The sequence below is a fragment of the Aspergillus nidulans genome, chromosome VII (assembly GCF_000011425.1).
Source record: "Aspergillus nidulans FGSC A4 chromosome VII".
Classification (NCBI taxonomy): Eukaryota; Fungi; Ascomycota; class Eurotiomycetes; order Eurotiales; family Aspergillaceae; genus Aspergillus; species Aspergillus nidulans.
Window position 1 is genome coordinate 4,334,673 of NC_066263.1, and position 25,577 is coordinate 4,360,249.

The 25,577-nt window shown below is 51.6% G+C and overlaps 8 protein-coding genes across 8 annotated transcripts, besides 1 other annotated feature; 4 read left to right on the plus strand and 4 right to left on the minus strand.

Moving 5' to 3' along the window:
- Positions 1-25,577: part of a sequence feature (contig 1.43 127..338545(1)) that runs on past both edges of the window.
- Positions 920-2,079, minus strand: ANIA_02573 (sterol desaturase family protein; the record flags this gene model as incomplete). The annotated part of the gene is made up of 2 exons (XM_655085.1): positions 920-1,050; positions 1,269-2,079. 2 exons carry the CDS (start codon positions 2,077-2,079, stop codon positions 920-922), a joined length of 942 nt encoding a protein of 313 aa, XP_660177.1.
- ANIA_11349 (uncharacterized protein) lies at positions 4,114-4,531 on the minus strand (the record flags this gene model as incomplete). The annotated part of the gene is made up of 2 exons (XM_050613087.1): positions 4,114-4,290; positions 4,487-4,531. The coding sequence occupies 2 exons, from the start codon at positions 4,529-4,531 to the stop codon at positions 4,114-4,116; spliced, it is 222 nt and encodes a 73-aa protein (XP_050468928.1).
- ANIA_02574 (FAD-binding oxidoreductase) lies at positions 9,941-11,738 on the plus strand (the record flags this gene model as incomplete). Its single annotated transcript, XM_655086.1, has 5 exons — positions 9,941-10,042; positions 10,118-10,550; positions 10,616-11,105; positions 11,151-11,401; positions 11,464-11,738. 5 exons carry the CDS (start codon positions 9,941-9,943, stop codon positions 11,736-11,738), a joined length of 1,551 nt encoding a protein of 516 aa, XP_660178.1.
- Positions 13,069-13,253, minus strand: ANIA_11350 (uncharacterized protein; the record flags this gene model as incomplete). Its single annotated transcript, XM_050613088.1, has 2 exons — positions 13,069-13,169; positions 13,202-13,253. 2 exons carry the CDS (start codon positions 13,251-13,253, stop codon positions 13,069-13,071), a joined length of 153 nt encoding a protein of 50 aa, XP_050468929.1.
- ANIA_02575 (uncharacterized protein) lies at positions 13,469-15,165 on the plus strand (the record flags this gene model as incomplete). Its single annotated transcript, XM_655087.1, has 6 exons — positions 13,469-13,670; positions 13,806-13,839; positions 13,893-13,989; positions 14,050-14,426; positions 14,690-15,040; positions 15,162-15,165. The coding sequence occupies 6 exons, from the start codon at positions 13,469-13,471 to the stop codon at positions 15,163-15,165; spliced, it is 1,065 nt and encodes a 354-aa protein (XP_660179.1).
- On the plus strand, positions 15,605-17,191 carry ANIA_02576 (LLM class flavin-dependent oxidoreductase; the record flags this gene model as incomplete). Its single annotated transcript, XM_655088.1, has 2 exons — positions 15,605-16,988; positions 17,130-17,191. 2 exons carry the CDS (start codon positions 15,605-15,607, stop codon positions 17,189-17,191), a joined length of 1,446 nt encoding a protein of 481 aa, XP_660180.1.
- On the minus strand, positions 17,939-19,248 carry ANIA_02577 (putative peroxisomal dehydratase; the record flags this gene model as incomplete). Its single annotated transcript, XM_655089.1, has 6 exons — positions 17,939-18,053; positions 18,165-18,419; positions 18,481-18,574; positions 18,652-18,969; positions 19,027-19,075; positions 19,129-19,248. The coding sequence occupies 6 exons, from the start codon at positions 19,246-19,248 to the stop codon at positions 17,939-17,941; spliced, it is 951 nt and encodes a 316-aa protein (XP_660181.1).
- ANIA_02578 (peroxidase family protein) lies at positions 21,827-22,958 on the plus strand. The gene is made up of 3 exons (XM_050613089.1): positions 21,827-22,061; positions 22,119-22,353; positions 22,458-22,958. The coding sequence occupies exons 1-3, from the start codon at positions 21,899-21,901 to the stop codon at positions 22,858-22,860; spliced, it is 801 nt and encodes a 266-aa protein (XP_050468930.1). The 5' UTR covers positions 21,827-21,898; the 3' UTR covers positions 22,861-22,958.

A 25,577-nucleotide genomic window follows, 5' to 3' on the forward strand; every position in this document is an offset into this window, starting at 1 on the left:
AATACAGGATATGGTCAACTTGTTTTGTGTCCTTAACGATCACTTGCAACTTGCAACTAAATCCTTATTGTGTCTGAGCAATAGCCCACGGATCCTCAAATTTGTCCGGTACTCATCTGACACCTTGCATGCTGTAATAGTCTAAATGCTTTCTTGCCATTCCCTACATCATCAGAAATGCGTCCCATTGTCAAAGCCGCGCGTGATAGCTGCACATGTCACTTCTATGCTAAGCGAGCTTCAGGCCATATCAACGCGGAAACCCTGAAAAAGCCCCATGTAAAACATCAGTCCCTGTCGAGATCATGATATCATTTCGAGGCGATTTCAATCAAAAGCCCGGATCTCTTCTAGAATATGAAGGTTAAGATCAGTCTGATTGATTTCTGGCACAGTCGGTATTACTGATTATGTTATAAGCCGGTTTCTTTCATTAGGTCGATCTACATATGCACCTTACTCCTCTCTGTACCAGCAGCTACCTCTTACCCTCTCAATTGGACCTGAAAAATACAAGGGTCAAATGTATCTCTTCCTTTCCGAAGTACGTGCAAGACCATACCTGAAGTGACGGGAACAGATCCTGATATTGCAAGAGGACATGAGCAGCCATGGTAGAGCAATGCTACGCCATCATCAGAACACCCTACCAAATGCCTGCTGGTGCCCGCAGCGTAGGGCGAGTGGTCTAGCGGCACTTTGGGCAGTCTATAATGCAACACAAGGTCTCAGAAGAGGGTAGTCATAGGATTTTCTTTTACCCTATCCCCTGAGGATGCTGAGCGTTCGACAGTACTCGGGTAATCCGCTGAGACCCTACGACGTCATCCATCTTTATCTAACATTCGACGAAGCACTCTTATACCGAATGCTATGTGAGCCGTAGCGCCCGCATTTAAGTTATGAGTATAATTTCCTATCAGTGATGCCTCGTGTGATGGCTGAAAAATCCCTGCCAGTCTCCTTGCTCTAATCCAAGACCGTTTCTCTGAAGCGGGTTGAATGCGCTGCTACTTATGTTCTTTGCGGTGATGGTGTCCTCCGTTGTATCTGTCATCGAGGAGCCGTATTGTATATACCAGCATCAAGATTCAAGTCAATCCACTAGAAACGAGTCAACCTATAACAGAACTCGCTGCAATATAACAGGACGCAATCTAAAAAAACGTAATTGAAGAGCGGAGCAACTTATTATCGCAGTGTATATACTAGTACCTCCACCTTCCTGCGACCAAAAATAGTCAATCACTGCAAATCAGCCGCCTTACCTTCCTTCAACCTGTCTCTCGCAACCCTTGTAGCCTTAGAATCCGTCAATCTCGTCCCATAAAGCACGTCGCAAAACCCAATGGTACCGAAATTGCCCACAAATAGCTCGTGATGCATGTCATGGACCTCCATATTCCAGCCATAAATAGGCGGGAGCTCATATCCGCAATGGGCAATAATAGCAAGCAACAAAGCCCACGTTAACATAAACCAAAAGGTCACAACGTGCGCTCCCAGCAACGCAGGCGGAAGGGCGACGGGGAGGATATTGGAGAGGAAGTACTCGACAGGGTGGGCGTAGAGGGCAGCCAAGGCGATCGGGGTTGTAAACTCATGATGCTTCTTATGGATGTGCCGGTAAATCTTGGGGTGGTGCAGGCCGCGGTGGGAGTGGTAGAAGATTATGTCTTGCAGCACGATGCTGATGACAATGTCCCGGGCCATGCGGGTAGGGGATGGGAGGGCGGAATCGACATTGTATATCGTAGTCTTTGCACCCGAAGTGAAAAAGTGCAGCATGCCTAGGTATGCCAGATGCAGCACACTCGTAAGGAGCTGATTTTGCAGGGAATTGACAAGTCCCTTTTTCACGGCTGCGTACTGGGGCTGTCTAGCCGGGGCCTGGATCTTGCGCCAGGGGATGTGCTTCGGGCCGAGAGTGTCCATCCAGGTGAATATAAGAGACGGCACCCAGAACCCGATGAAGAGGACGGCAGCGCTGCCAAAGAACTCGATTGTTGTGGGCGAGTAAGTGGTCGTGGTATGGGACCACCACCTCGAGAGGGGACCACCCACATTCAATTGTTCCATTGCTGCTTGATTGGTATCGGTGCTTGTGCTAGTTTGATGGTTCCCAGAATACCAGCGAGGAGGGTATGCTTTATAATACATCCAAACGCCGGCAGCCACTAGGGCATAGTCAGTACACAACAACCACGGTTGTCAACGGGCTGTACTAGACCAGAGTATATGGATCTTAACACTGCCACGCACGTCAACAGACAAGGGTATGGGAGTCATGGTCACGGCTGAAACTGATGATGTGATAATAATGAAAACTAATGGGGGGCCTGCTTGTGGCAACGCGCTAAGGAGGAGCCAGAGAGTCCTGCTGGGGCACCCTCATCATTATTGAATGGCTAGCCGGGAGCTTCAGGTGGGGACGGGGGTCAGCGGGAGCAGGAGATGGATTTAAAGAGTCAGAGACCGTTGATCAAGGCCGATCTTTGGCTCTGGACGATCAGATAGCATATTGACTACGATTAAGGAGGACCTGTGGCAAACTGAAAAGGCACCCGGTCCCTGGATCTTGACACGGCCTGTCGGATTCGACCCGGAAGGAGGAGGAGCTCAAGATCCGGTGTAGATGAATTTTACGAAAAGCCAAGAGACAGGTAAGCGAGCGATGGGCATGAACATCTGCAGGTTCCAGGTGGAAGCTGCAAACTCACTGAGATTCCGTCAGTCACGTTCGACGGGGCCAACGGCACACAGGACGACGAATAAGCAATCTCAGTTGAAATGCACGCCGAGCTCTTCAGGAGCCTGCAGAAACAATCCACCGGCGTCAATGGATTTGATTGGTCGATCTATCGGCGGTTTGGCTCTGGGTTGGCCCTTATGATAATCCTTCTGGGGGCCAAAAATGGCCCTTGGGCCATTCGGCCGCAATTGACATTAAACGTCCTTGCAACAGAGCGGTTGTCGGGTTCTAGATTGAGAAGACTAATGAATCTTGCTCATAAAATCGAATCACCAACGGCGCTTCTGCGTATGATTGGTGCGGAGTTTATGAATGCTCGTCTATCTTACACGGCCGTCACCTGTCAAGCTCCACACATGATGCGGCGGAGGCTTAGTCGAAGCTATAGAGTATGGATCGGTGCAGTCACATTCATCTAAGCCTCCTTGTCCTCGGCCACCCTTTCGATGGATCATATACAGCGGAATCATAAGAGTTTCTCCATGGGGCCGAATTTGCTGGTGGAGCTCTGTGGTTCTCTTGGCTGGCTGGTTCTTGGTGATCACACGGCCCCAGTGGGACGAAGGAGTGTGACATTCAAGTTAACATTTTCCAAATCCTGTTCTTGTCTATCTGACTGCAACGGCCTCCACGGCTTCAGCGCCGACTTGGCTATAGCTTCTATATCTTCGGAGTCGGGAGTTGCTCGATTCTCGCTGCGCAACGCTTCCGGCGGTTAAAGTAGGGTAAAGGCGACGCGCTATGCCCACCATTAGAGTGGTGGCTCCTCTAAACGGGCTCCTTTGATGAGGATTATCCATTTCTTTGGTTTTAGAGTCAGACAAGCTATCTACGAATCAAGAACAGCGGGATATGTTGGGTCACGTTCAAAACAGCTAGGACACCTTTCCCTCGTCCACTAAACCCCGTCTCACCAGGCAAACGGAGAACGGGCCATTCGAATCTGGACACTTATTGTACTTTTGTCCTCTTCTAAACAGCAGCACATAGGCAGAGCGTGGATAGGTAGTGATGGGTCGGTTGATTATGGTTGGCTGGGTCAGTATAATTTGGATGGGATATCTTTTGTAATGTTGTTCGACAATGCCAAATGAGCCTGTAGTATACAGCCAAGACCACGGTATCCGCATAATGACTCTCAGACGGCATTGACAGCCCTATCCTACTTTTGCCGTCGTTCTTGTAGTCCCAGGAACAGGAGCAATTGGGTTCGGAAGGACCCCAAACGTATATTCCTGAAGACACTCCACCAAAGGATTGAAAATGGATTGAATCATTAATGCTGATCCTTCCAATATCACAAACTATGTCTACATCCAATAAGTAACGAATCTCGAACCGGCTACAAAGGACGAAGGAATTTACTCATGGGTGAAAGCTCTATGGTGCCTCCCGGTATGCTCTATAGTGTCCGGCGACCGCGCTAATTCCTCGTTTGCGGCTAACCAGCCAACCACCAAGATCTCTGGCATTATATCTCCAGCGGCCTCAAGACTTCTGTGTGGTGTAAAGCCGACAACGTCGAATCTCATGGGGGTCTGTCGAATCCAGTAGGCATGCCTGAGGAGTACAGACTAAACAAAGGTCTGAAAATGCCTGAGGGACCAAGACCAAGATAACGATGCACATAACTTGAATTATCAAGCATGCTCTAATTGTTCGTATCGAGTTGACTACCGTCTAGAAAGCCAGCAGGGGCACCTACACCAAGTGCCGTGGCAGCCATCGACGCACACGTGGAGATGCCTTGAGTCCAAGCCCCTCGATAATATTGGGCATGTTTTACGATCTCCACTCCCGTTTAATCTAGCCTATCCAGTCCTAGCATACTCCTTTTAGGCTGTCATGGCATTTTTTAGTAGTGCGCCATTGCCCGGAACCTGGCGACAGGCAGCCAAGCCACCATCTTCAGACAGTTGGTAGCTGATGGTCGATGGATATTCCCAAGGATGGTACCCGGTGATACCATCCTAAAAGCCAACCTGAGCTGTTCAAGCCGTCGGTATTGAGGACAATTATTTTTACAATATTCTTTTGTTATAACAACCGTCGCATGCTTATCTTTTATAGCTCATGGTAGCTGTATGTCTCATTCACGAGCTGGGGAGCCATCATGAGCTCTTTTTTGAAGCTTGACAACCGTCAACTCGACTCCAATCCGCAACAAATTGTCGACAGAAGTGCCATAGAGTCCAGCAGCACATTGCGTCAGCCCAATTTCTTAATCAGCTGTCCGCTCAGTCACGCGCTAGAATACTCCGTTCCCTGTGGCGGTGACTCTAGCCGAGTCTCAAGCACCACGGACATCTTTGGTATGTTTGGGACAGCCCTAAGTGTGGCCGCGAGTGTGAGTGCAAGTTGTAACTGCTCAGATCTATCTGGTGGCGACGCGAGCAAGGGACGCGAAATGAAGGATGCAGGCGCAGAGTGTCGGGACACATGGTCGGCCAGATACACAGGCCAATGGAGCAGGTGAGATTTTGGGCGCTCCGAAGATGCGCAAGTAGTTAATTTGGATATACTAGTGCCACAGATGTTGTCCATGGCCCGCTATTCAGCTCAGTCATCAGTTGGGGTTGGGAGTATTAATACAGAGCGTGTCCGGCTGGCACTTGTAAAACCCCGCAACATACCCCAAACCGCGAGACCCCTCGGAGCCATCTGCAATCTGACAGAGCGCGGAAAGGATGGGACGAGAATGATAATGTTGTCCGGGGCGAGAAAGATGACGATATTAACGCACTTCCCCTCACTGCCGCTGAACTGGGCCCAAAACTAATGAGTGACCAGCAGTCAGTGCTCGTACAGGTCCGGACGAATAGAGGTAGAGATAGTGCGAATGAACTCCAGACAAACATGGCGACGTTAAGATGTCATTCCGAGTGGAAGATCCGCTGGAGAAGAGAATAGACACTATGTGCTGCTGCAGAACAGATATAGGTGATCGTATAAAGAGAAACTGGACATAGCTGGGTAGGCCTGGTCTTGATAAGCTAGCCCATGAGACTGACTCTATAGCACCATTAGCTATTCAATGCACTACCTAAGGATGCTGTCCGGCGCAATGATACCCCTTGTACTGCTATTTGTGACAGTCTTGCCTTGAAATCTTTATTAGCTACGATTCACCTGCAACGCTCATCCCCACTGTCCCCCAAATACCAACCTTCGCAAATAAAGAGACCGTCAGCAAGTTAGGCCCGAGCGCAGATTCGAGCTCTGATTAGACTGACTTGCGCTGCAACGATTGCCCAGTCATCGGCTTGTAGCGGAATTCGGAAGAACTACCTAAGTTGTGAAGCATGAAGGACTGCCATTGAAGTCAGACAAAGTATTGCTATCACAATGCTATGACGGCACTACTGTAACAGTCACACTGCCCTAATGAGATCGACATTGCCAGGCGATTAGACAAAGACAGCCTCGATTGTTGGGCCGACGGTCAGGGCAGGTGCGGAGAGACGATGGCTCTAAAGGAAAACGCCCATTATTAAGGCCCCTGGGTTGTTCTAATAGAAGAAGCCTATCACTAGACCCAGCCGGACAAGCATTTGGGGGAAAAAGAGGCCTGAAATCCCATCGCACAAGTGCCGTCCCACACAGAAAAAGGTGACAAAGTGCCAACATGTCACTTTGAGCGGGATGTTGCTATTTCCTGGGGAGATTGCTCACCTCTAGGCATTGCTAGCAGGCGCAACTGCGAGGCCGTGGCTCCTCTTGGCTGGATGTTCAAAGCTGTGGAGCAGAGCGGTTAGACGGGCTGATCCTGGTGACAGGCTCTAACGCACAGGTCGGTTCTCCGTCTTCCTTCGGTACCACTTCGATAAACCAGAGAGGTCATCATGGAACAACCGTCCCGGAACTGTCCCAGAGGGCCGGTTACAGCAGTGATCAAATCGAGGCTGCTCCTTTTGTTCTCAACAGACGGGCCGTACCGTTCTTCTACTATGGAAGACCACAGAACTCCAAAGCCGCGGTTCTTGAGCGCATTATTCCTAGAAGCCATCTTCTCTGTCTTTTCTTTACGGCTCCAAGATAACTATGGCCGGACAAAGTCTCTCGAGTAGTCCAAGCAGGGTATGGCGCCCTCACTAAGCGGATCCTGTGGTAGGCTATGAAGCCGGTCTGATCCGGGGTCGCGGCAGGTAGGAGTCGTGGAGTTTCAGAAACAAGAAATCAAGATTCTAGAGGAGTCCTCGTCAGAGATCTCCGCGCCTTCTTTCCATCTAGTTAGACCGATTTGGAAGCAAAATCATTCCAGGTCCGTCTACCTCTAGACCAAGATCTGAGTAGAGGAGTGCCGTTTCAACTCGCCGATGCCGTCTGGAAGGTAGGGAGCAGGTCATACAACCGTCAGGGGAGAGCTCAGGCAGGCTAGAAGATCATCCGAAAAACATACTCCTCTCGTTCACCCGTAGGGGGCGCTGCCCGAACTGATGTCGTAGAGAAACCGGGGCCAGGTTTTCCATTTCATGTTCGGAAGAATCACTGGCGGGTTTAAAGGCAAAGGTTTCCCCGGTCATTTTACCCAGTCGTTCGATCAGTCGTGGATCTCGACCAAAACTGCTATGTCGGCTCTTGTATGGCGCACCCGTCATGGCAGTGCAGTCGCCGCTAGAGACGTTCGAAGGAGACCAGATGTCCACGTTCAATGTCGCCATCGATAGGCAGCCACCAACAAGCCCAAAATGCTAACCGGACAGTCTGTGCTGCTTCCTGGAGTACGTTGCCATCTCGGCACTGATCGGCAAGATGCTAGGTGAACAAAACATTGCCCATCCGCCCGTCCTCATTCGACAAGCCCTTCTGGCCAACCAAAGCCTCACAGGCAATGTCCTTGCACTGACTAACAAGCTGGAGGACGTTAATCACCTAGTCCCAATTGCATCCCTACTCTGAGTAGATTCGCCCGGCTTCAGCTACGTGCAGACCTCGTGGATTGGATTTGAGCTGTACATCCTCGACTGGGGGCTCTGTTAAGCCACCACTTCGGAGCGGTGAGGTCGCCGCATATCGGTGTCATCGAGGGAAGACAGGTGGTGCTTCAATTTACTGAATGAGGAGTGTATGTTATCGTTAGTGTCGAGTTGTCCGGACGGACTTACAAAAGATCCCTTGCTTCACGCGGTTTGGCGTCGCGAGGTAGATTTCAGTGACAAAGGAGGCCCTTGGGGGAACGGCTTGAGGCGCGCTATCTCGTACCGAGCGGTGACCAGAACCCATATATCTGATACCAAGCATTCAAGCTCTCAAAGTTTGGGATGCTCCTGTATGCTAGACAAGCCATACCAGGTCATCGACCATGAAGGGTATAATGACCCATTGGAAGCGAGCAATTATGGCACATTCAGTCTTGCCGCGACAACCATTCATCTGATGTCTAGGACATGGCTGGAGACCACTGCTTGCGAGTATAAGGCGATATATACCATTCACTTTAAAGAAAAGGGCCACCTCAGTGCTGGAGTGACTTCTGATGCATGGTAGTTTAGGCCACTCGGGCATGAGAGCAAGAGGTCACTTTGGCTCTGTAGGGCTTCTTGTCATTACAATACACGATAACAGTCAGGCAGAAATACAGCTCCTGATAGCTTAACCGATATGAGGGCTCAAAGTAGGGCATCTCCATTCAGCAAATGTAAGAGTAATACCACATATTCTGGTGAGCGCTACGTCTTGTTTATAAGACTTTTAGTCCCTGAAGGGCATCTCCACCGTCAGACCTTCTATTTGTCACCGGGTTATATCATTTACATAATAGTAACGTCGCTAATGATAGCCGAGTCTTGAGGTGCAAACGGCACTGTTGCAAACCTTGCAAGCTCGGGTCGATCTCGAAGGCGATCACATGTTTATTCGCACAGCTCAAATGAAGGATGGTTATGGATGCAGATCTTCCGCAGGTATTACCGACTGCGTAGCTGGTTGACTGACTGGGCAGACAAAAAGCCGAGTAGCGGTCACGGCCTCGGTGTGTTAAACCGCCAGGAGGTCTGCTCAAAGCCGATCCGGCTCTGCATTGGCTTGGCAGAAATAATTCTAAAGTAACAATATACAAATATAATTTCCCAAGATACTGGAGTTGATCAGTGGGGCCGGGCACATTCCAAGTGCAACTTTATGCCGGTACAATAATACCTTATGCCATATGTCGCTTCATTACCACCTCATGGATAAACTATCCATTGGCTGTGATGCTCAGCTGCACTCCAATAGCGTGGGATCGATCGCCCAATGGCTGCACACGTTCAGGAGCAAGTGGACTCTCGTTAACCACCTCTACTGGAGAGAAACTGGCTTTCTCAACTAACAGAGTCAGCCCTCCCCCACTTCCCTGGGATAATGAGTCAGTCATAAAAGAAAGTACTAAGTACTGTCTGTGCGAGCCTGGAAGTGGACTAGGCCCGAGGTCTCCGTGTTGAGCGAACCCATGCATCCCGAGAGTAAGACGGAATTCTGCAGTCTGCGCCCACATGGCCACGGCCATCCTTGCTGCAGCTCTATCCGTGTTGCTTGTACTGTTGAGCTTCTTCCATGGAGTCCACCAGTCATCATATAGCCGTGAAGCACCGCAGATCAGTATCCTAATGTGGGTTGTCCATGCTTGCGTTTACGACCGTGGTACTAGCTAGGGCTTGTTTGATTCTGCCCTTCTCCGTACATATCATTATAGCAGAATTGCTATAATATGAGGACGTCTTTTCCTTCTTCCTTTATATCTACTTTCTTTTTTTTTCTTATTTTCTCCCCCCTGCAAATCTCGATAAACACCATGCTTTTCGTTTGCCTATTGGGGTATAGACCAGGCCTGATCGGCGAGCTTAGAAGGCCGGCAACATCTCCACACGGTTCATGCACTCCACTTCTACCGGCACCGTAGGGACTCATATCTCTTTTGAGTTTGCTGGAGTTTTCGATCGAGTCCGCTAGCCATGTTGCAAATGCCGGATGCCGCGACATCCGGTGCTCGCCTTCTTGTTCGGGCCTTTAGTGCCCCATCCAATGTCCATTGTCAAGTCACTAGTGATTGCCTCTTTTCTAGCTGCGGTGCTCCCCTCGGTAGAGTCAGGGCGTTGAACTGACTCTCAGTATAAGAGTCATAGGTGCTCCGTAAACCCTCGAATAATCGAGTTGCTCCGAAACCAGTTGACTACGTCTTGTCTGTATATTCCTTAGTCCCTGCCCAAAATGAGGCTCACTCCTGCCGCTGCAGCAGCATCGCTGCTCAGTCTCTCCGCACCTGAGTTGACTGTAGCCACGGCTGCGGAATCATACTCTGCGGATCAATGCGTACGTCCAGTGTAATTTTCTTCCAAGGTTCCACGCCAGAAAGGAGCCGCTGACTTTCTTCATCTCTACGGATAGTGCGCCGCCCTTTTCAGCAGCAGTATCGGTGACAAAGTCGTCTTCCCCGGCAACGCGGCCTACCGCGACTCCGTGACCTCGTACTGGGCCGTCAATGTCCAACTGGAACCGACCTGCATTGTGCAGCCGCAGTCTGCCGACGATGTCTCGGTCGCGGTGCAGACACTGGCTGGTGCCGGCGGCAACTCGCGCTGCAAGTTCGCAGTACGCAGTGGAGGACACATGACCTGGGCTGGGTCGAACAACATCGAAACGGGCGTTACCATTGATCTCTCGCTGATGAACAGCACAATCTATGACAAGGAGGCCAAGGTTGCGACTATTCTGCCAGGTTCGCGCTGGGAGGCCGTTTATAAGACCCTGGAGGAGTACAATGTTGTCGTTCCCGGTGGTAGGACAGGCCCGGTTGGTGTTGGAGGGTTCTTGCTTGGAGGTATCTCGATTTGACCTTTTCCTGATCTTTCAAAGCGAAGAATTGCTAATTCTAAAGCTGTCTAGGCGGAAACTCCTTCCACGCCGCGCGGGTCGGACTCGCTTGCGACAATGTCATCAACTACGAGGTTGTCCTTGCCAGCGGCCGCATTGTTAACGCCAACAACAACACCAACGTTGAGCTCTTCAAGGCCTTGAAAGGCGGCTCGAACAACTTTGGCATTGTGACCAAATACGAACTCAAGGCGATCGACAACGCGCACCTCTGGGGCGGCATCAACGTCTTCGACAACTCCACCACGAACCAGCAGATTGACGCCCTGGTCAAGTTCATTGACAACATCGAAAACGACCCATATGCCTCCTGGATCGGCCTCTGGCAGTACAACTCGACCACGCGGAAAACCCTCATCAGCAGCCCCTGGGACTACACGAAGCCCGTTGCGCACCCTGCTGCCTTCGACGACTTCTCCAAGATCCCTCGCATCTCGTCCTCGAACCGCTTCGCGACATTGTATAATCTCACCAGTGAGCTGCAGCAGGCCGCTGGATATCGGTTTGTAATCCCCTCTCCCCCTTCCATCTAGCGAATTAACCCCAGGTGGACGCATCCTGCTAACGGGAACAGCGATATCTTTTTGACAAGCACCTACTTAAACAGCGCCGCGGTCCTCCACAAGACAATCGAGATCCTAAACAAGAAGATCGAAGCCGCCGTCCCCGTCGCCCAGGGCAAGGATTGGTCCATCATGGTGATTATCCAGCCCTGGCCCAAGATCTACTGGCAGCGGAACCAGAACAACGGGGTTGGCAATGTCCTTGGGCTGGACCGGTTTGATGAGAACATGCTGCGTATGATTGCCAAATAACCTGAACAGATTCGATTGTCTACATTTGCTAATATGTGGATCCAGAGGTGCTGTACGATTACTCCTGGGACAACGCGGCCGATGACGAGCTCTTCCAGCGGCTCTGCAGAGAAGCCATGGCTGAGCTGGATGAATACGCCAAGAGCATTGGCAAGTACAACGAGTACATCTACCTGAACTATGCAGACGTCTCGCAGAACCCGCTCAGAGGGTACGGGGATGAGAATGTTGAGTTCATCCGCCAGGTGGCTGAGCGATATGATCCGGATGGAGTCTTCCAGTCGCAGGTCCCGGGAGGGTTCAAAGTCAGCGAGGCGTAATTTTTCTTTTCTTCTCCTTCCATTGCCTTTGAAGCGCTGAGAAGATGTATGTACTATCGATATCAGTCTAGACTATACAGAATGTAGACGAGACAAGCATTGTTAATAATGATACTCATAAGCTACACAAACCATGAACCCAGTAAAATTGCTTCCTCTTCAGCAGGACGTATCGCAATAACGGCTCCCGTCTGGCACTGGGGCATAAACCTCACCGGTCAAGTTTGACCGTGTATGTGAGCGAACGTAAGCCGTGCCTGTGGAGTCCTCATTCCACAGATGCAACTAACGCCCGGGGAAGTCATGAAGGATTTAGCGACCCACAAGGCATTGTTCACTAAGAGACTGGTCGGGATTTGGTCCAGAGGACTGGGGGCTGGCCTCGGAGACGGAATTAGAGGGCCGTCGGAGAGTGGAGGGGCTTTTTGTATATGCCTCGCACATGGTGGGAGTGTTGCATATCTGTCTTTACGGCATCGGCGAGCGACGCAAGGTCGAAATAGAAAAGATAATCCATCAATCATGCTACCACTGAACAGAGTCAGCCCACGCTCTGTCATAGGTTCCTCCATGACTCAGGCAGACTAACCAAAGGGACGGAACGCAACGGACCTGCCCAGTGCCAGGGCCAGGGCCACCAGAGCCACCTTTACTATCGGCACAAGGTGGGCCGCCATGCACGGACTAGTCTCATGCAGCAATCTCGATGCCGATCGATTAGCGCAAGAACTCGATGAACCGGCCTTCTCATCTCGTCTGCCCCATCTGCCCCTTTTGGCACAGGCCCCTATCCACCGCATCCACCGGGCTCTCCCGCCCCGGTGGCGTGGGTCACTGAGGTCACCGACGAGCCCATTGACTCGGGAACCTTCGTCCATTCACTTCCCGTTTCATCGTCTCCATGGCAAGTCTAGGACCAGAAATACCACGGTAACCCAGACCATCATGCAGGATCAAGTCCGGGCTGAGAAGGTGCAGAAGATAAGAAAACCCCACTGGTACGCCAACAGCGAGCCCCGGGAGTGATTATTTTTCGTACCGGGGCAGTAGATATCGATATCGACTTGATGATGATATATAGAAGATGGCTGCGGGAGTCTATGCCCGTTCCTCCAGGTGATGAGATCCGTCATTCCGCCATTATGGCTCTGAAATCTCTACGTTGGTTGGAACTGGCAGGGGTCCAGATCCTGTCAAGGCCTCTTTACGGCCCCGGCAAACCTTGAATTCTGGGCCATCTCCACACCCCGGCCTCTGCCTAGTTGCCCAGTGGCGGATGATGAGCATTATTGTCATCACTAACGTGCGGATTTATTCCGCATCTGTGCCCCTATGCCCTGCCTGACTGTCGCAGCGGTCTCCCAGGCTGGAAGGTGGTCTGTTCAGCCGGATATCCACGTGCTGTCCGGGGCTGGACAGAGACACTACATCCTGTAATGTTGCAAGACAAGCTTAGTTTTTACTTATTTGGGAATCGCCAGCAGCGATCATCAATTGTTGCAGTTCCATTGACATGGTTCCTGGATATTACCCCTGCCGAGAGGCAGATTTGCAATACTAAGCGGCTGTAATCTATGATCTGTAGTCCGTGTCCTGTGGCTTGCTTACCCAGCATCAGCTCTATTTATGCAGGCCCTCTTCCGACGCTCGCATGAGACGTGGATGAGCCGTGAGCCTGAGCCATAGCCCCTGTCGCCGTCTTCAACTTCGAGCCTAATAGCTTCACCACCATGGCTGGGACACAGGACACGTACTTTCCCGGCGCTGTCCCTGTCCCGGAGGGTGAGACATATGATCCCGACTTCTCTCATCCGTGGCTATATACCGAGAGCAGGGCGATCGTGATTGCGGGTCTGATTTTCAGTACGCTCTCTCTGATGCTGCGAGTGTACACCAAAGCTGCACTGCTGCGCAAGTTCGGATGGGACGATAGTGAGCTGCCCGGCGCCCGTGTTTCTTTCCTCTTCTCTACTTGCTAACTGGCGACCAGTATCGATGATCGGAGCCTGGGTAGTTTGCCTTTTCGTATTGATATCTAAGCCAAGAGGGCACGCTAACATACCGCAGCTCTTCGCCATTGTAACGCAGGTCCTCTGTCTCTGTAAGTTGACGTTCCCTTCACGCCACCTCCACGCCAGTTCTATGGTCATATAGATCTCATTGCTCACTGGTACAAGATGGCTACGCACACGGCGGAATCGGCCTGCACATCTGGAACATCACGCCGCAGATGCTCCTCGATTTCCAAAAAGTCCGTCACTTCATTCCTTCCTCTGGATCGCCCGGCTAGTTCTAAAGGAATTTCATCTAGGGCGTCTTCGCCGCCGGCATCGTCTATGTCCCATCCCTCGCCCTCGCCAAAGCCTCCCTTATCATCCTGTACTACCGCATCGTGGGCCAACAACAACTCTACCGGTACGCCCTGTACGTGATCGCAGCCGTCGTAGTCGGGTACAGTGTCGCCATCACCTTCGCGCTGATCTTCGCGTGCCGACCCATTGAAAGGGCGTGGAATATGGCCTTGCCGGGGACATGCGTAGACCAGAATAGCCTCTATATTGCGACGGCCATCACGAACACAGTGACAGATGTGGCGCTCATCCTCGTTGCTATACCTGTTGTATGGGGGTTGAATATGCCGGTAATCCAGAAGATCGGCCTGTTCTTTATGTTTGTTGTCGGCTGCGCGTGCGTCTCCTACCTTTCAGCATGATTACTTATTAATCGGAACTCGTGGACGGCTGACGGGTCTTCAAACACTTCAGGACTGTGATCACCAGTATCATCCGCCTGGTAACGCTCTTCCCTTTTCTTCAGACAGACGACAAAACCTACCGCATTGCCTGGACCGATTTATGGATGTAATGCTCCCTTTCTTTTTCTCCATTTTTATTTCAGCGCTTCAACCGACCTTTCGTCAAGAATATACGTGGGCTAACTGAGTCAACCAGCAACGTCGAGGCAAATTTTATCATCATCTGCGCCTGTCTGCCGTTTATGCGCCACTTTCTGCGCCGCTACGCTCCCAAGCTCATCGGCGAGGGCTCCTCCGCGGGCCGTTACTTCAAAAGCTACAACGGCGGGGCGAGCACAACCCGATCGTGGCGACGAAGACCCGAGCATACAGTGCTTCAAGACGAGATTGAGCTCGCGGAGCATGGCAGTGTTCCTGATAATGAATCTGGGGTCCGGATCATGAAGGAGGTACAGTGGAATGTGACCGAAGAGCGACGCGAGGGGTCGCCGGCCCCGGACGAGATGCATTTTCAGGAGGAGAGAGTCAAGCATGTGCTGCCAGGGATGTGAGCGGATGTGAATATGTCTAGATGAGGATTTTACTCGGTTTCGTCTGTTTAGCTTGAGTGGTTGAGCAATGGACTATTCCGTTCATTGACACTCTTCATAACTAATATCCTGGCATAGATAAATAAAATGATCTCCATGAATAAATTATAACTATAATGCAATGCGGGGCATTGCAATGGGCTTCCTTTGAGTCCTAGCCCATCACGCCGTAGCGGGGCGATATTGCGTGCAGCGGAGGGCTAGGGCTGTCCCTCTGCCGGCCGAGAGACATGCAGCCTTGAAGACGGAGGCAGCAGATTAACCACCCATAACACAGCATCATTGCTTCGGCAGCCGAGAGAGAAAGAAAGAGAGGAGTCGAGTTGGGACCTCCTATCAGAAGATCCAGGTGCAAAGGGTTGGAGAATATGGCGTGCTCGCAGACTCCAATGACGCTGCCCAGATAAATACCGAGCTTCGAGCACCATAAAAACAGCTCTCCCCTCTAGCCCCTCACAACGGCATATTCTCTGCTCTTGCTGTGCAGATAGAAATCTATTTATAGATTCAAGAAAGAAAAAATGGCAGAAACCAAGGGAAAGAAACAAATCATCCTCAATGCCTTTGTCATGAACACGCCCGCGCACATGGCTCCAGGCCAATGGCGACACCCCCGCAACAAGACAGCAGACTACACGAAGCTCTCCTTTTGGACCGACCTCGCCCAGCTTCTTGACGATGCGGGCTTCCATGCCATGTTCATTGCGGACACTCTGGGACCGTACGACGTGTACAAAGGTCCGGCGAACGTGGTGCCCGCACTCGCCTCAGGCGCCCAGTACCCAGTCAATGACCCCATGTACCTCGTCCCCGCGATGGCCAGCACAACAAAGAACTTAATCTTCGGAGTGACGGCGAGTCTTACATACGAGCAGCCGTACTCGCTCGCTCGCCGACTTAGCACGGTCGATCATCTATCCGGCGGCCGAGTCGCGTGGAACATCGTCACGAGCTATCTTGACAGTGCTGCGCGAAATCACGGGCTTGACGAACAGATCCCGCACGACGAGCGGTATAACCGCGCACACGAGTACATGGATGTCCTATATAAACTGTGGGAGGGGAGTTTCCGGGATGATGCCGTGGTGAAGGATCGCGAGTCGGGCGTGTACATTGCCCCCGACGCAGTGCGACAGATCCACCACGTGGGCAAGTACTTCAAAGTACCCGGACCGCACTTTTGCGAGCCCTCACCACAGCGCACACCGTTTCTGTTCCAGGCGGGTGTGAGCGAGGCCGGGAACGGGTTTGGTGGCAAGCACGGGGAGGCGATCTTCGTCGCGGGCCAGACGCCCGAGGGTGTGCGAAGCACGGTCGAGAGTATCCGCCGGGTTGCGGCGAGCGAGGGGCGGGATCCAAATCATATCAAGGTCATCGTAGGCATCACGTTGATAGTTGCTGCCACGGACGAGGAGGCATATGCGAAGCGCGACGAGTACCTCAAGTATGCCGATCACGAGGGCGTCCTTGCCCTATTTGGCGGGTGGACGGGGATAGACCTGTCCAAGTACGAGGATGACGCGGACTTCCGGTTTGCAGACGAGACCAAAGTCGCAAGTATCGTGAAGCGGTGGGCGTCAACGGTTCCCGGCACCGATAATCTGCCCTGGACGAAGCGCCGGATCGTCGAATTCCTCAGCGTGGGTGGCATCCAGACAAAGATTATCGGCAGCGGCAAGACCGTTGCAGACGAGTTGGAACGATGGGTGGAAATTTCCGGAGTGGACGGGTTCAACCTGGCGCATATCACGAACCCGGGCAGCTTTGAGGATATCATCGAGTTTCTCTTGCCGGAGCTGCGCACTCGAGGGCTCTTCAGGGAGACAGTTGCTAAGGAGGGGGCCACGGCGAGAGAGACGTATCTGGGGGTTGGCCAGGTCCGGTTACCGGAGGATCATCCAGGGAGTAAGTACAAGTGGAGGGCTGGGGATAAGGTACCGCCGTATCAGGCAGAGTCTGCATAGTCAAATTTTGTTCATGCTTGCTTGATTGAGCATGGGATGTTTGCATTTTATGTACATACATATACGCCTTGGATATTGAAAGCTACCCAGCATGGCGAGTTCAACCCTAAGCTGATACGCTGTACCATGGCATACCCAACTTAGCCTCCCATTAAACCAAAGTCCTAGTGTCTCCTTTTTGTACAAGAAATTACAATGCCCAGCATCAACCCACAAAGTAGCGCAAACATGATCGTCGCCGCAACCATCCCGCAGTAGAACCGCTCATTGCGCACCCGCTGGTGGCGCGTCAAGAACGCATCGCAGATGTCGCAGTGCACATGGGGCTGGAACGTCCTCGGCGGAGGGAGCGAGCAGTCGCCGCATCTAGGTTTCCTCAGCGAGATGCTGTGGGCATGGTCATGCGGTTGTTCCTCGTCAATTGGACCCTGGGCTCGTTCCGTGTCGTCATTTGGGACGGCGAAGTACTGTGTTCCGAGTGGTTAGTACTTCTTTGTCTACTTCCTCTCCGTTGTTCAAGGTAGAGTAAGTAGAGTGGCACTGCATACCCCGTTAGAACTGTTTGGCTCGCGGATGGTATCAAGCTCTTCATAGGCAGGTGCGGCCTCGGGGGATTTGGAGGAGAGTCCAAGCATTGTGCTTATGAGTATGATATAGTCTGTTTGTAGAAAGATCACCTTAATAGTTTTGTGTTCTTTGGTACTCGAAGCAGATGAGATCTAATTATGAGATCCCGCCAAAAACATTGTTGCCTATTGTTATGGGTAGTGAGACCAGGCAGCTCAGCCCCAGAGTAAGCGGCTTAGTCCGCAACGCAAGATCTGACAGGTGGATCCAGGTCTGGGGTTCTGGTTTGACGCCTGATCTGACCAACCAGGATGACTTATTCCTCTAGCCCTTTGTTGGTTGTAAGAGGATGGCAGGTTTAACGCAGTAGTGTGGATGATCACCAGCAGACAGTCCGAGACCAGGAGCAGTCCCAAGTGTATACGAAACTTTCATTCCTCTACATTAATAGTAGCTAGGCGCTTATAGCTTCGCTCCCTGGCCCCCCACCTTGATCAAGGCCCGTCCATTGCTAAGCACAACTTGCCCTCTCTGATTCTTGGTGACGAACCTAATCTCCTCAAATCCCTCGATCACCTCCCCAGTTCGCCACAGTTCAGTAATGAGCTTATCACCGGGCTTAACCGGTGACGCAAACCGCGCCTGGAACTCTCTAAAGTTGGCTGGATCGCTGTTACCAAACGCCTCGAGTACAATATGCGCAGCGGCGTTCCAGCTGTACAGGCCGTGGATAATGATGCCGCCGAAGCCCATCTTCTGGCCGGGCTCAGGGGTTGCGTGGAGCGGGTTGTAGTCGCCATTCAGACTAGATGAACATGGTTAGTGATCGGTTGATGGTCCAGGGTGAGAAGGCAGGTGTGACTTACCGGTACAGCTGGGCTGTTTCAGTGGTTGTCTGGATCTCGCGCACAGCATCTGGTCTGCGGTCCTTGGGAGGGGGATAGTTGGGGGTTGCAGGTCCTGCGACACAAATGGCAATAATCGTCAGTCACCTTCTCTCTAAATGGAAACTTTCACCTGGTGGAGTGGGTGCTCACCCTTCGGCCCGCCCCAGCCCCCTTGTCCAACATAAAAGGCGCTGCCAACAACACTGGCATAGACCTCTCCGCTCTCCTTATCGACAATTGTCTGCTCTGTCTCCACGACAGAGGCCTTCCCCTTGTCGTAGACCCCAACGACCTTGTTACGGAGCTCAAATTTCCGTCCTGCGCTCGTCGTAGGCAATTGCTTGTAGACAGTGATTTTGCGCTGCCCGTCGACGACTCGTTTGGGGTCGAAGCTGGGTACGCCTGGGATGGGCGAGCTTTTTGAGCGGGCGTAGAAGTCTGTTACTTCTTGGTCGGTGAGTTTGAATGCTGTTGCTGTTAGTTACTGGACCTGCTCAATTGGGCAGCTTGGTTGGTCGGGCTTACGGAGGATGATGGGATATGTTGGGAAGACGGCAAAATTAGGATGAAGCTCCTGTTTTTTGTCAGGTCCTTGGTCTTGGTTGCAAGTGACGGCAGCTAACATACGAAGAGAAAATGCAGCTCCTTCGAGGTCGCGCCGATGCTGTTGGCGAAAAGGAGGACATCGCGCTTCAGCCAAGAAACCTCCTTGGCGGGAAATTCGTGGCCTGCGCCTGGACCGGACATATTGCAGTGTGTTTTCAGGTAGAATCTTCGATCGGTAGAGGGTGAACAGTGGAGAAGATAGCTGGGACAACATGTTGTGACTTAAATATGCGGGGAGCCGTCAGCCGAGGCAAGGTTAGTGTGGGGAGCCGGCCGAGTCGCCGAGTACCGAACGTGGCTGGAACAGCTGCCGGGTGATTATTGATCAATATGCAACGGAACGGTACACTCCAGGGCTCTGAGTCCTAAACTTGGAATGCAATTTCCATGGCCGAGGATTTGTTCGTGGACGAAGTTCTCAACGAACAGCGCACTGCTGACTCAGCGGACCGCCGTCTGTGACTGCATAACTTACAGTCACGTGATTATATATAGCATGCATGGTACAGGCTCTGACGACAGCCGTTGATAGAGTTGTCAGGCAGATATCATGACTAGTTGGGCTCCAGCAGAGACTGCTTTTCGGTTTATACTCCTCATATTGGCCTTAGTGTCTGTACTCAAGCCGAGATACCTTAAGGCGAGTCCGCTTCATATATCCTCCTATTTAAACCCTGGCAAACTCACAATGTTTTTTGTTCGGCTTAAAGAAAGGTCCTGAGGAAGATGTTTATTATTTTAGCGTTGCGTACTGCTCAGTAAGCGCTAAAGCATGCCTAGAGCCGGTAACATCTCTGCCTCCGCAAAACCGGAGTAATAATTCTAGCATTGCACGGCAGTAAATCCTTCAAGTAAAGGACAGGGCGAGCAGCAGTAATTTAGGGATTACTTAAAGAGATGAAGAGAGTCCAGCTCCGATAGTCAATGAAGTCTTCTTCGGGATCCTCCTGACACGCCGTTCAAGTATAATTGCGGTCAGAAAATGCGTTTAATGCGCAAGATGTCTAAACATGATACGACAGACACAAGACACCTCTGCGAAGTGTAGTAGAATGTAAGAGAATATGTGACGAGTATGTACACAAGGTTTTACTCCTTCGGTACGACGCAGAGAGAGAAGTCAACTGTTCTACTACCTCCCAACTCTATACCGTATCCACAGTAGGGCAAGCCGCATAAAAGCAGTAAACTGTACTGTATACAGCTCGATACTGTGGGGGACGGAGACAAACTAACCACAACTCCTCTGCCTGCGCAGCCAGACATGGTCCGTATTCGTACTAATCCTTCCATGTGCCTAGGACTCAAACATGTTTGCCTTCACCAGGTCAATGACCCCCAGAGAACCCAGGAAATCTGCAGTATAAAAGTCAGACCTTGAACTCAACCGACTGGCAGGGAAGATGTCGCAAAACGCGCCATAGATCTCAGGACCAGACGTTTATTACAATAATCACCTAGATGGTGAAAGCCCTGAAGGTCGGCGGTGTCTTGGATATAACGACAAAAGTGAATAAACAAGCCTTGGGATTCTCCGCCCGAAACCGACTCCAATTCGAATTCTGTTTCCCCAACTCGAGCAAGGATCAAATATCGTATAAGACGCAAGACTATGCTAAGTGCAGATCCCAGCACAATACAATGTAGATCTCGGCGTATTGGGGCGTTCTCCTTACAGGCACGATCCGGCCCCGACGGGATTGACCGAGTCCCTCACAAAGAGTTCAAAGGGGCATACTCTGTTCGGTACGAGCGTGGTAGTACAGCTTCTATGTTGGCAACATAGCAGGCCTTGATTGCCCAGAAAGCTGTCTTGCACCAGGGACGGTGGAAAAGGGGTACGCTGGCGAAGTACATGGCAGTTATCATTTAGCAAAGCAATAAGAACGGGTCCTGGGCTGTTTTAGTCTGGGAATTAGTGAGAATGCTTTGGTGTTTAGTTATCCACAGCCGCGCTGGCGAAGCTGTTTCTAGAAAAGGCTGGAAGTCTATCCAGGCGGCGGTTTTTTTTTTTTTTTTTTTTTCTTTTCCAGTGAGCCGTGGACCAAAGAATAGACCAAAAACGCCAAAGTCGCCAAAGAAGGGTTGGCGGCTGCAGTATCTGAGCCCAAAGAATCCATTATAGCACCGCATAAGAACAGCCCAGCGCATAAATAAGTCAAGCTTTAGCATAGCAGATTGTGGATGCGCGAAATAATGACAAATTCCAATCTCAAGCAATCTAAAAGCAATTTCAAATCAAACACCAAGCGGCTTTTTCACCCCGCAACCACAGAGCCCACCCAGATGGAAACATAGCGGTGTGTGAACAGTCCGTGACAACCCCACCACCAGATAAGATCGATCGTACCAGAGTCAGCCATTAAGCCTCTAGAAAGCAACGCAGACCCCGACGCCTGGCACGAGCGCAGAAACGGTCCTGATGGCCAATTAGACTATGTGGACCCCCTGACAAATCTCCCTCGGGCAGGCTTGGTCCCCTGTCGATCCGCTAGCCACCAACGAGCCGGATCGCCGATGAGAAATCAATAGTCCTTGTCTAGCGAGCCCTTTTAGGCAAGTGCGTAATTGTGGCCTTGCAATTGGCTAAAGGTATGGGGAGTGCTTGTGATACTGTTGGTGAAATGCTCTAGTATCTGCCCTCTCTGCCGAAGGACAGATGTTAGGGTTAGCGGTGTTATAAGGGCCCTCGCCCCCAGTTGTAACAGGAACCGTGGTTGACCCCATCGCTAAGTGTACACTCTTTTGGCCTGCTTAGACTTCAATCATTTATACAATCTCGAGACTCACAATGAAGCTCACTGCACCGTCGCTCCTTGCCCTAGCCGGCGTCGTCTCCGCCACCCTCCATCTAGACCTGAACCTGGGCGGATCGCACCCACACGTTCATGCTTCCAACTCCAAACTCGGTGCCGAGAACCCGCATGCTTGGATTGCTGCTGGGGATGGAGACGGTACGTCTTCACGGGACCACGGCCCTACGAGATGCTAACCAGGGTATCTTCGTGCAGCCCGCAGTCCCTGCCCGATGATGAACACCCTTGCCAACCACGGCTATATCCACCGAGACGGGCGTAACATCACACGCGAGGGCCTGGCCAATGGACTGGTTGACTCAATCAACTTCTCCCAAGAATTGGCCGAGAGCATGTTTGACAATGTCCTGGCCATGGACCCAACCGCCACAAACTTTGATCTAGACTCCCTGAATGCGCACAACGTCGGCGAGCATGATGCCTCTCTCAGGTAAGCTATGTTTTCAATTTTTTTCTAATTTTTTTATCCTTTTTTATCCTTTCCCCACCGCATTCCCAGGCTGCACGAAATCAGGACTAACCATTGTCTGTCAGCCGCGCGGATGCCTACTTCGGCAACAACCACGTCTTTAATCCCAACGTATTCGCCCAAACACGCGCCTACTGGACGCACCCTACAGTGACCGCCGCCATGCTTGCAAATAGCAAGATCGCACGGCAGCTGCACAGCAAAGCATTCAACCCTGCCTACACGTACACAGAGAAAACCGAGCAGACGAGCTACACGGAGACCGGTTTCCCGATCCTGGCCTTTGGCGATATCGAGGCCGGCACGGTGAACCGTGACTTCGTGGAGTACTGGTTTGAAAATGAGCGGTTGCCATCAGAGGTCGGATGGACTGTGCGTGAGGAGCCGGTGACGCCGGAGCAGCTGGCAGCCGTGACGCAGATGATCGCGGAGGCCGTCAAGTTGGTGACGGGGGAGAAGAAGCAGTAAAAATACGTGGCTTCTGCTGATAGAGGGCGGAGTCGGTGTTTGATGCTGGGATATATCGTACTTTGTCCTTGTAGCTTGTGTCTAATATATGATCTATCGTCCTTCTCTGACTAGACTGCTGTTGTTCGTGGCCTTTTCTCTTAGCCAAACCGCCCATTATAGAGCAATGGAGCTAACCAGGCAAGGTAAGAACAGCGAGATGAGGTTCAAAGGTGACCTCGAGTTTACAAAACATCCACGAAGCATCCAAAAAGTAGAAAAATCTCCAAACTGGGATTGGCATCATAGAAGGCTGTGCTCTTCACATTCAGAAAGGCTGACTTGCCTTGTTCCAGCCTTGCGTGCGTACGTTGGCATGGATGAATTCGATGCGCCATAGGGCGTACTGAATAATGCCTCGATGGGTTCTACCAAGCGCGAAATCAAAACGTTCCTACAGACCGTCGCGATATAAGTTTGATCCAACTATTCAAGATTATATCTATATAGTACGAATATTCACGCAGGCTAATGTACATGGCCAAGCCATCGCGAGCACGCAATGACCGAGTTAAGTATAGTGTAACGGGGCGTGGCATGATGTTATAAGATACGCTAGAATGAATAGAAAATGAAGGATATATTAAACATCTCCGGGCCTCGTCGAGCAGGGTCAAAGAGATCGGGACGACTCGGTTTCAATGGCGACGCCTCACGTGTTGATCGAGATGGTCCTTACGCCCAAAGGACTGATCGCACCGAGGACCAGGACAAGGATAAGCCTCAGGATCGATGTGAATCGTCTTCAAATGGCGGAGAAGGTCAGCCGAGCGCCGGAAGTTGGTTTGACCAGGGCAGCCTTGCCATTTGCATCGATAGACAGGGGTGACTCTACACCACAGGAATCAGTTAGACGGGAGTAGGGCTAGGCAGAAGGAATCAAATGACCGGATGAGCAAGGCATACTTGGCATACTCAAAGGACTTCTTATCGGCTCTCCTCATCGAACGCTGTGGTGCTCCCCTGCCATTGGGGGAGCGAGCTGGCTCCGCGCTCTCCTGCAGGGGCCGATCGAGCGGGGTTCTCGCATTTAACCAGGCCACCGGCTCAGCAGAGTCATTGCGACTCCCACAACTATCTTCATTCGGTGGCTGATAGCTTGAATCCAATGGGGTAGCATGAGGGTAACCCAGACCATGTCCACGGCTTCCCACACTGCCCGTCGGGACCGGGTTGTTCACACCATCATTCCCCACCGGGAACGGGGAGTATATACCATGTGGTATAGTAGAAAAGGGCCCTATATTCAACGGGCCAGGGTTACCCGGTCCCTGCTGAAACGTCAACAGGTCGTTCTGGGAGATTGAAAAGTTATCGTGGATCGTCGCGGTTTGGTGGAAGTTGTGCTGGTATTCCATCACAACGCAACGAATTGGGGGCAAGAAAGACACTGAGAGGGCCTGCTTAAATGACAAGAATGAAGTCGGGTAGGTATGACCGTCGAGTAGATATCTATATATGTATATATACCTTTTGGTACGTTACTTCATGTACCTTAGAGAGCCGCGTACACCGCCCATACGCTGTAAAAGGCTTCTGAAAGGCCAACGTCGGGACTCTACCGCTTGTGCGTCCGGTTCAATCGCCCACAATGCGTTTATTTATCTGTTCTAGGGTCGCAATGAGGCTGACAGCTACCGGCCAAGCCTGTTTGACGGCTTGCCAGCAAAGCAACTCTAGGTAGGGCGTTGAGTGTGTAGGCAGCGGTCCCGGTCAAGAACCGCACATCCCTCTCTGGTAGCATTGGCTGGGTAGCTTAAGTCTGCCACTTCATGCAGCGACGACCAACACGAGCCCTGGAGGCGGTCTTGCAATTGCTATCGAGCCTCGCGAGCCTTGCGAATTTATGCAACGTTGAAGTGCGTAGCCTCCTCCTAGGTCTTGGTCTGCGAAATGCATAGCCACACTCAAGCTTCCATGATGAACAGTCACTGGGAGACACTTGGATGCGAGTTCTAATATTTTTACGTTCGACTCTGGAGGAATATAAATCTCGCACCGGTTTCGGAGTATACGGCTACCACACAAAGCTAGAGGGAACCGAGAATTAAGAAAAATAATTAATAAGCAGAGGGGCAGAATCAGGACGTCACTGCACGTAATCCGGAGCTGCAAGATAAAACGACGAGACAGGAAATGCGAACTCTGCTATGTTTCTCTTCATTTCCTTTCCACAGAGATGCATAGGCCGGGCTCGTTTTGCGACTGGAAGGATCGTTAGTGCTTGTCTGCCGCGATCCTAAGAATGTCGCGTTTGGCAAGGACCAGTGGTTCCCGGTCTCATCGGGCCCTCCTTATGGAAGACTCCCAATGAAGCAGATGCTGTGCCTCAACTCTCGTAAGCTGGTGGGCAATGGTTGCGCCAAGTGTCATCGGCTAGTGGCTTGGTAGGGTATGCTGCTACTACTGGAGGGAGAGGGGTGAAGGTATAGAGGCGACCGGTTCCATTGGACCTCCCGGATGACTCCAGAGAGATGCTGTTCTGTGTGCCGTCCGTTTCAGCGTCTCAGTTCTGACATCAAAGATTCCAGCCAAGAGCAGCACACAGCCCTACAGCGCGCGGTCGAAACCAATTATACGGAGCTTGTCACTCCGCATCTCCTCAGACTCACCAGAAAGAGTAAGTAAGCAGCAACCCAACAGGCGAGGTCGGAGCTTAGTGTGGCAAACTATACAAT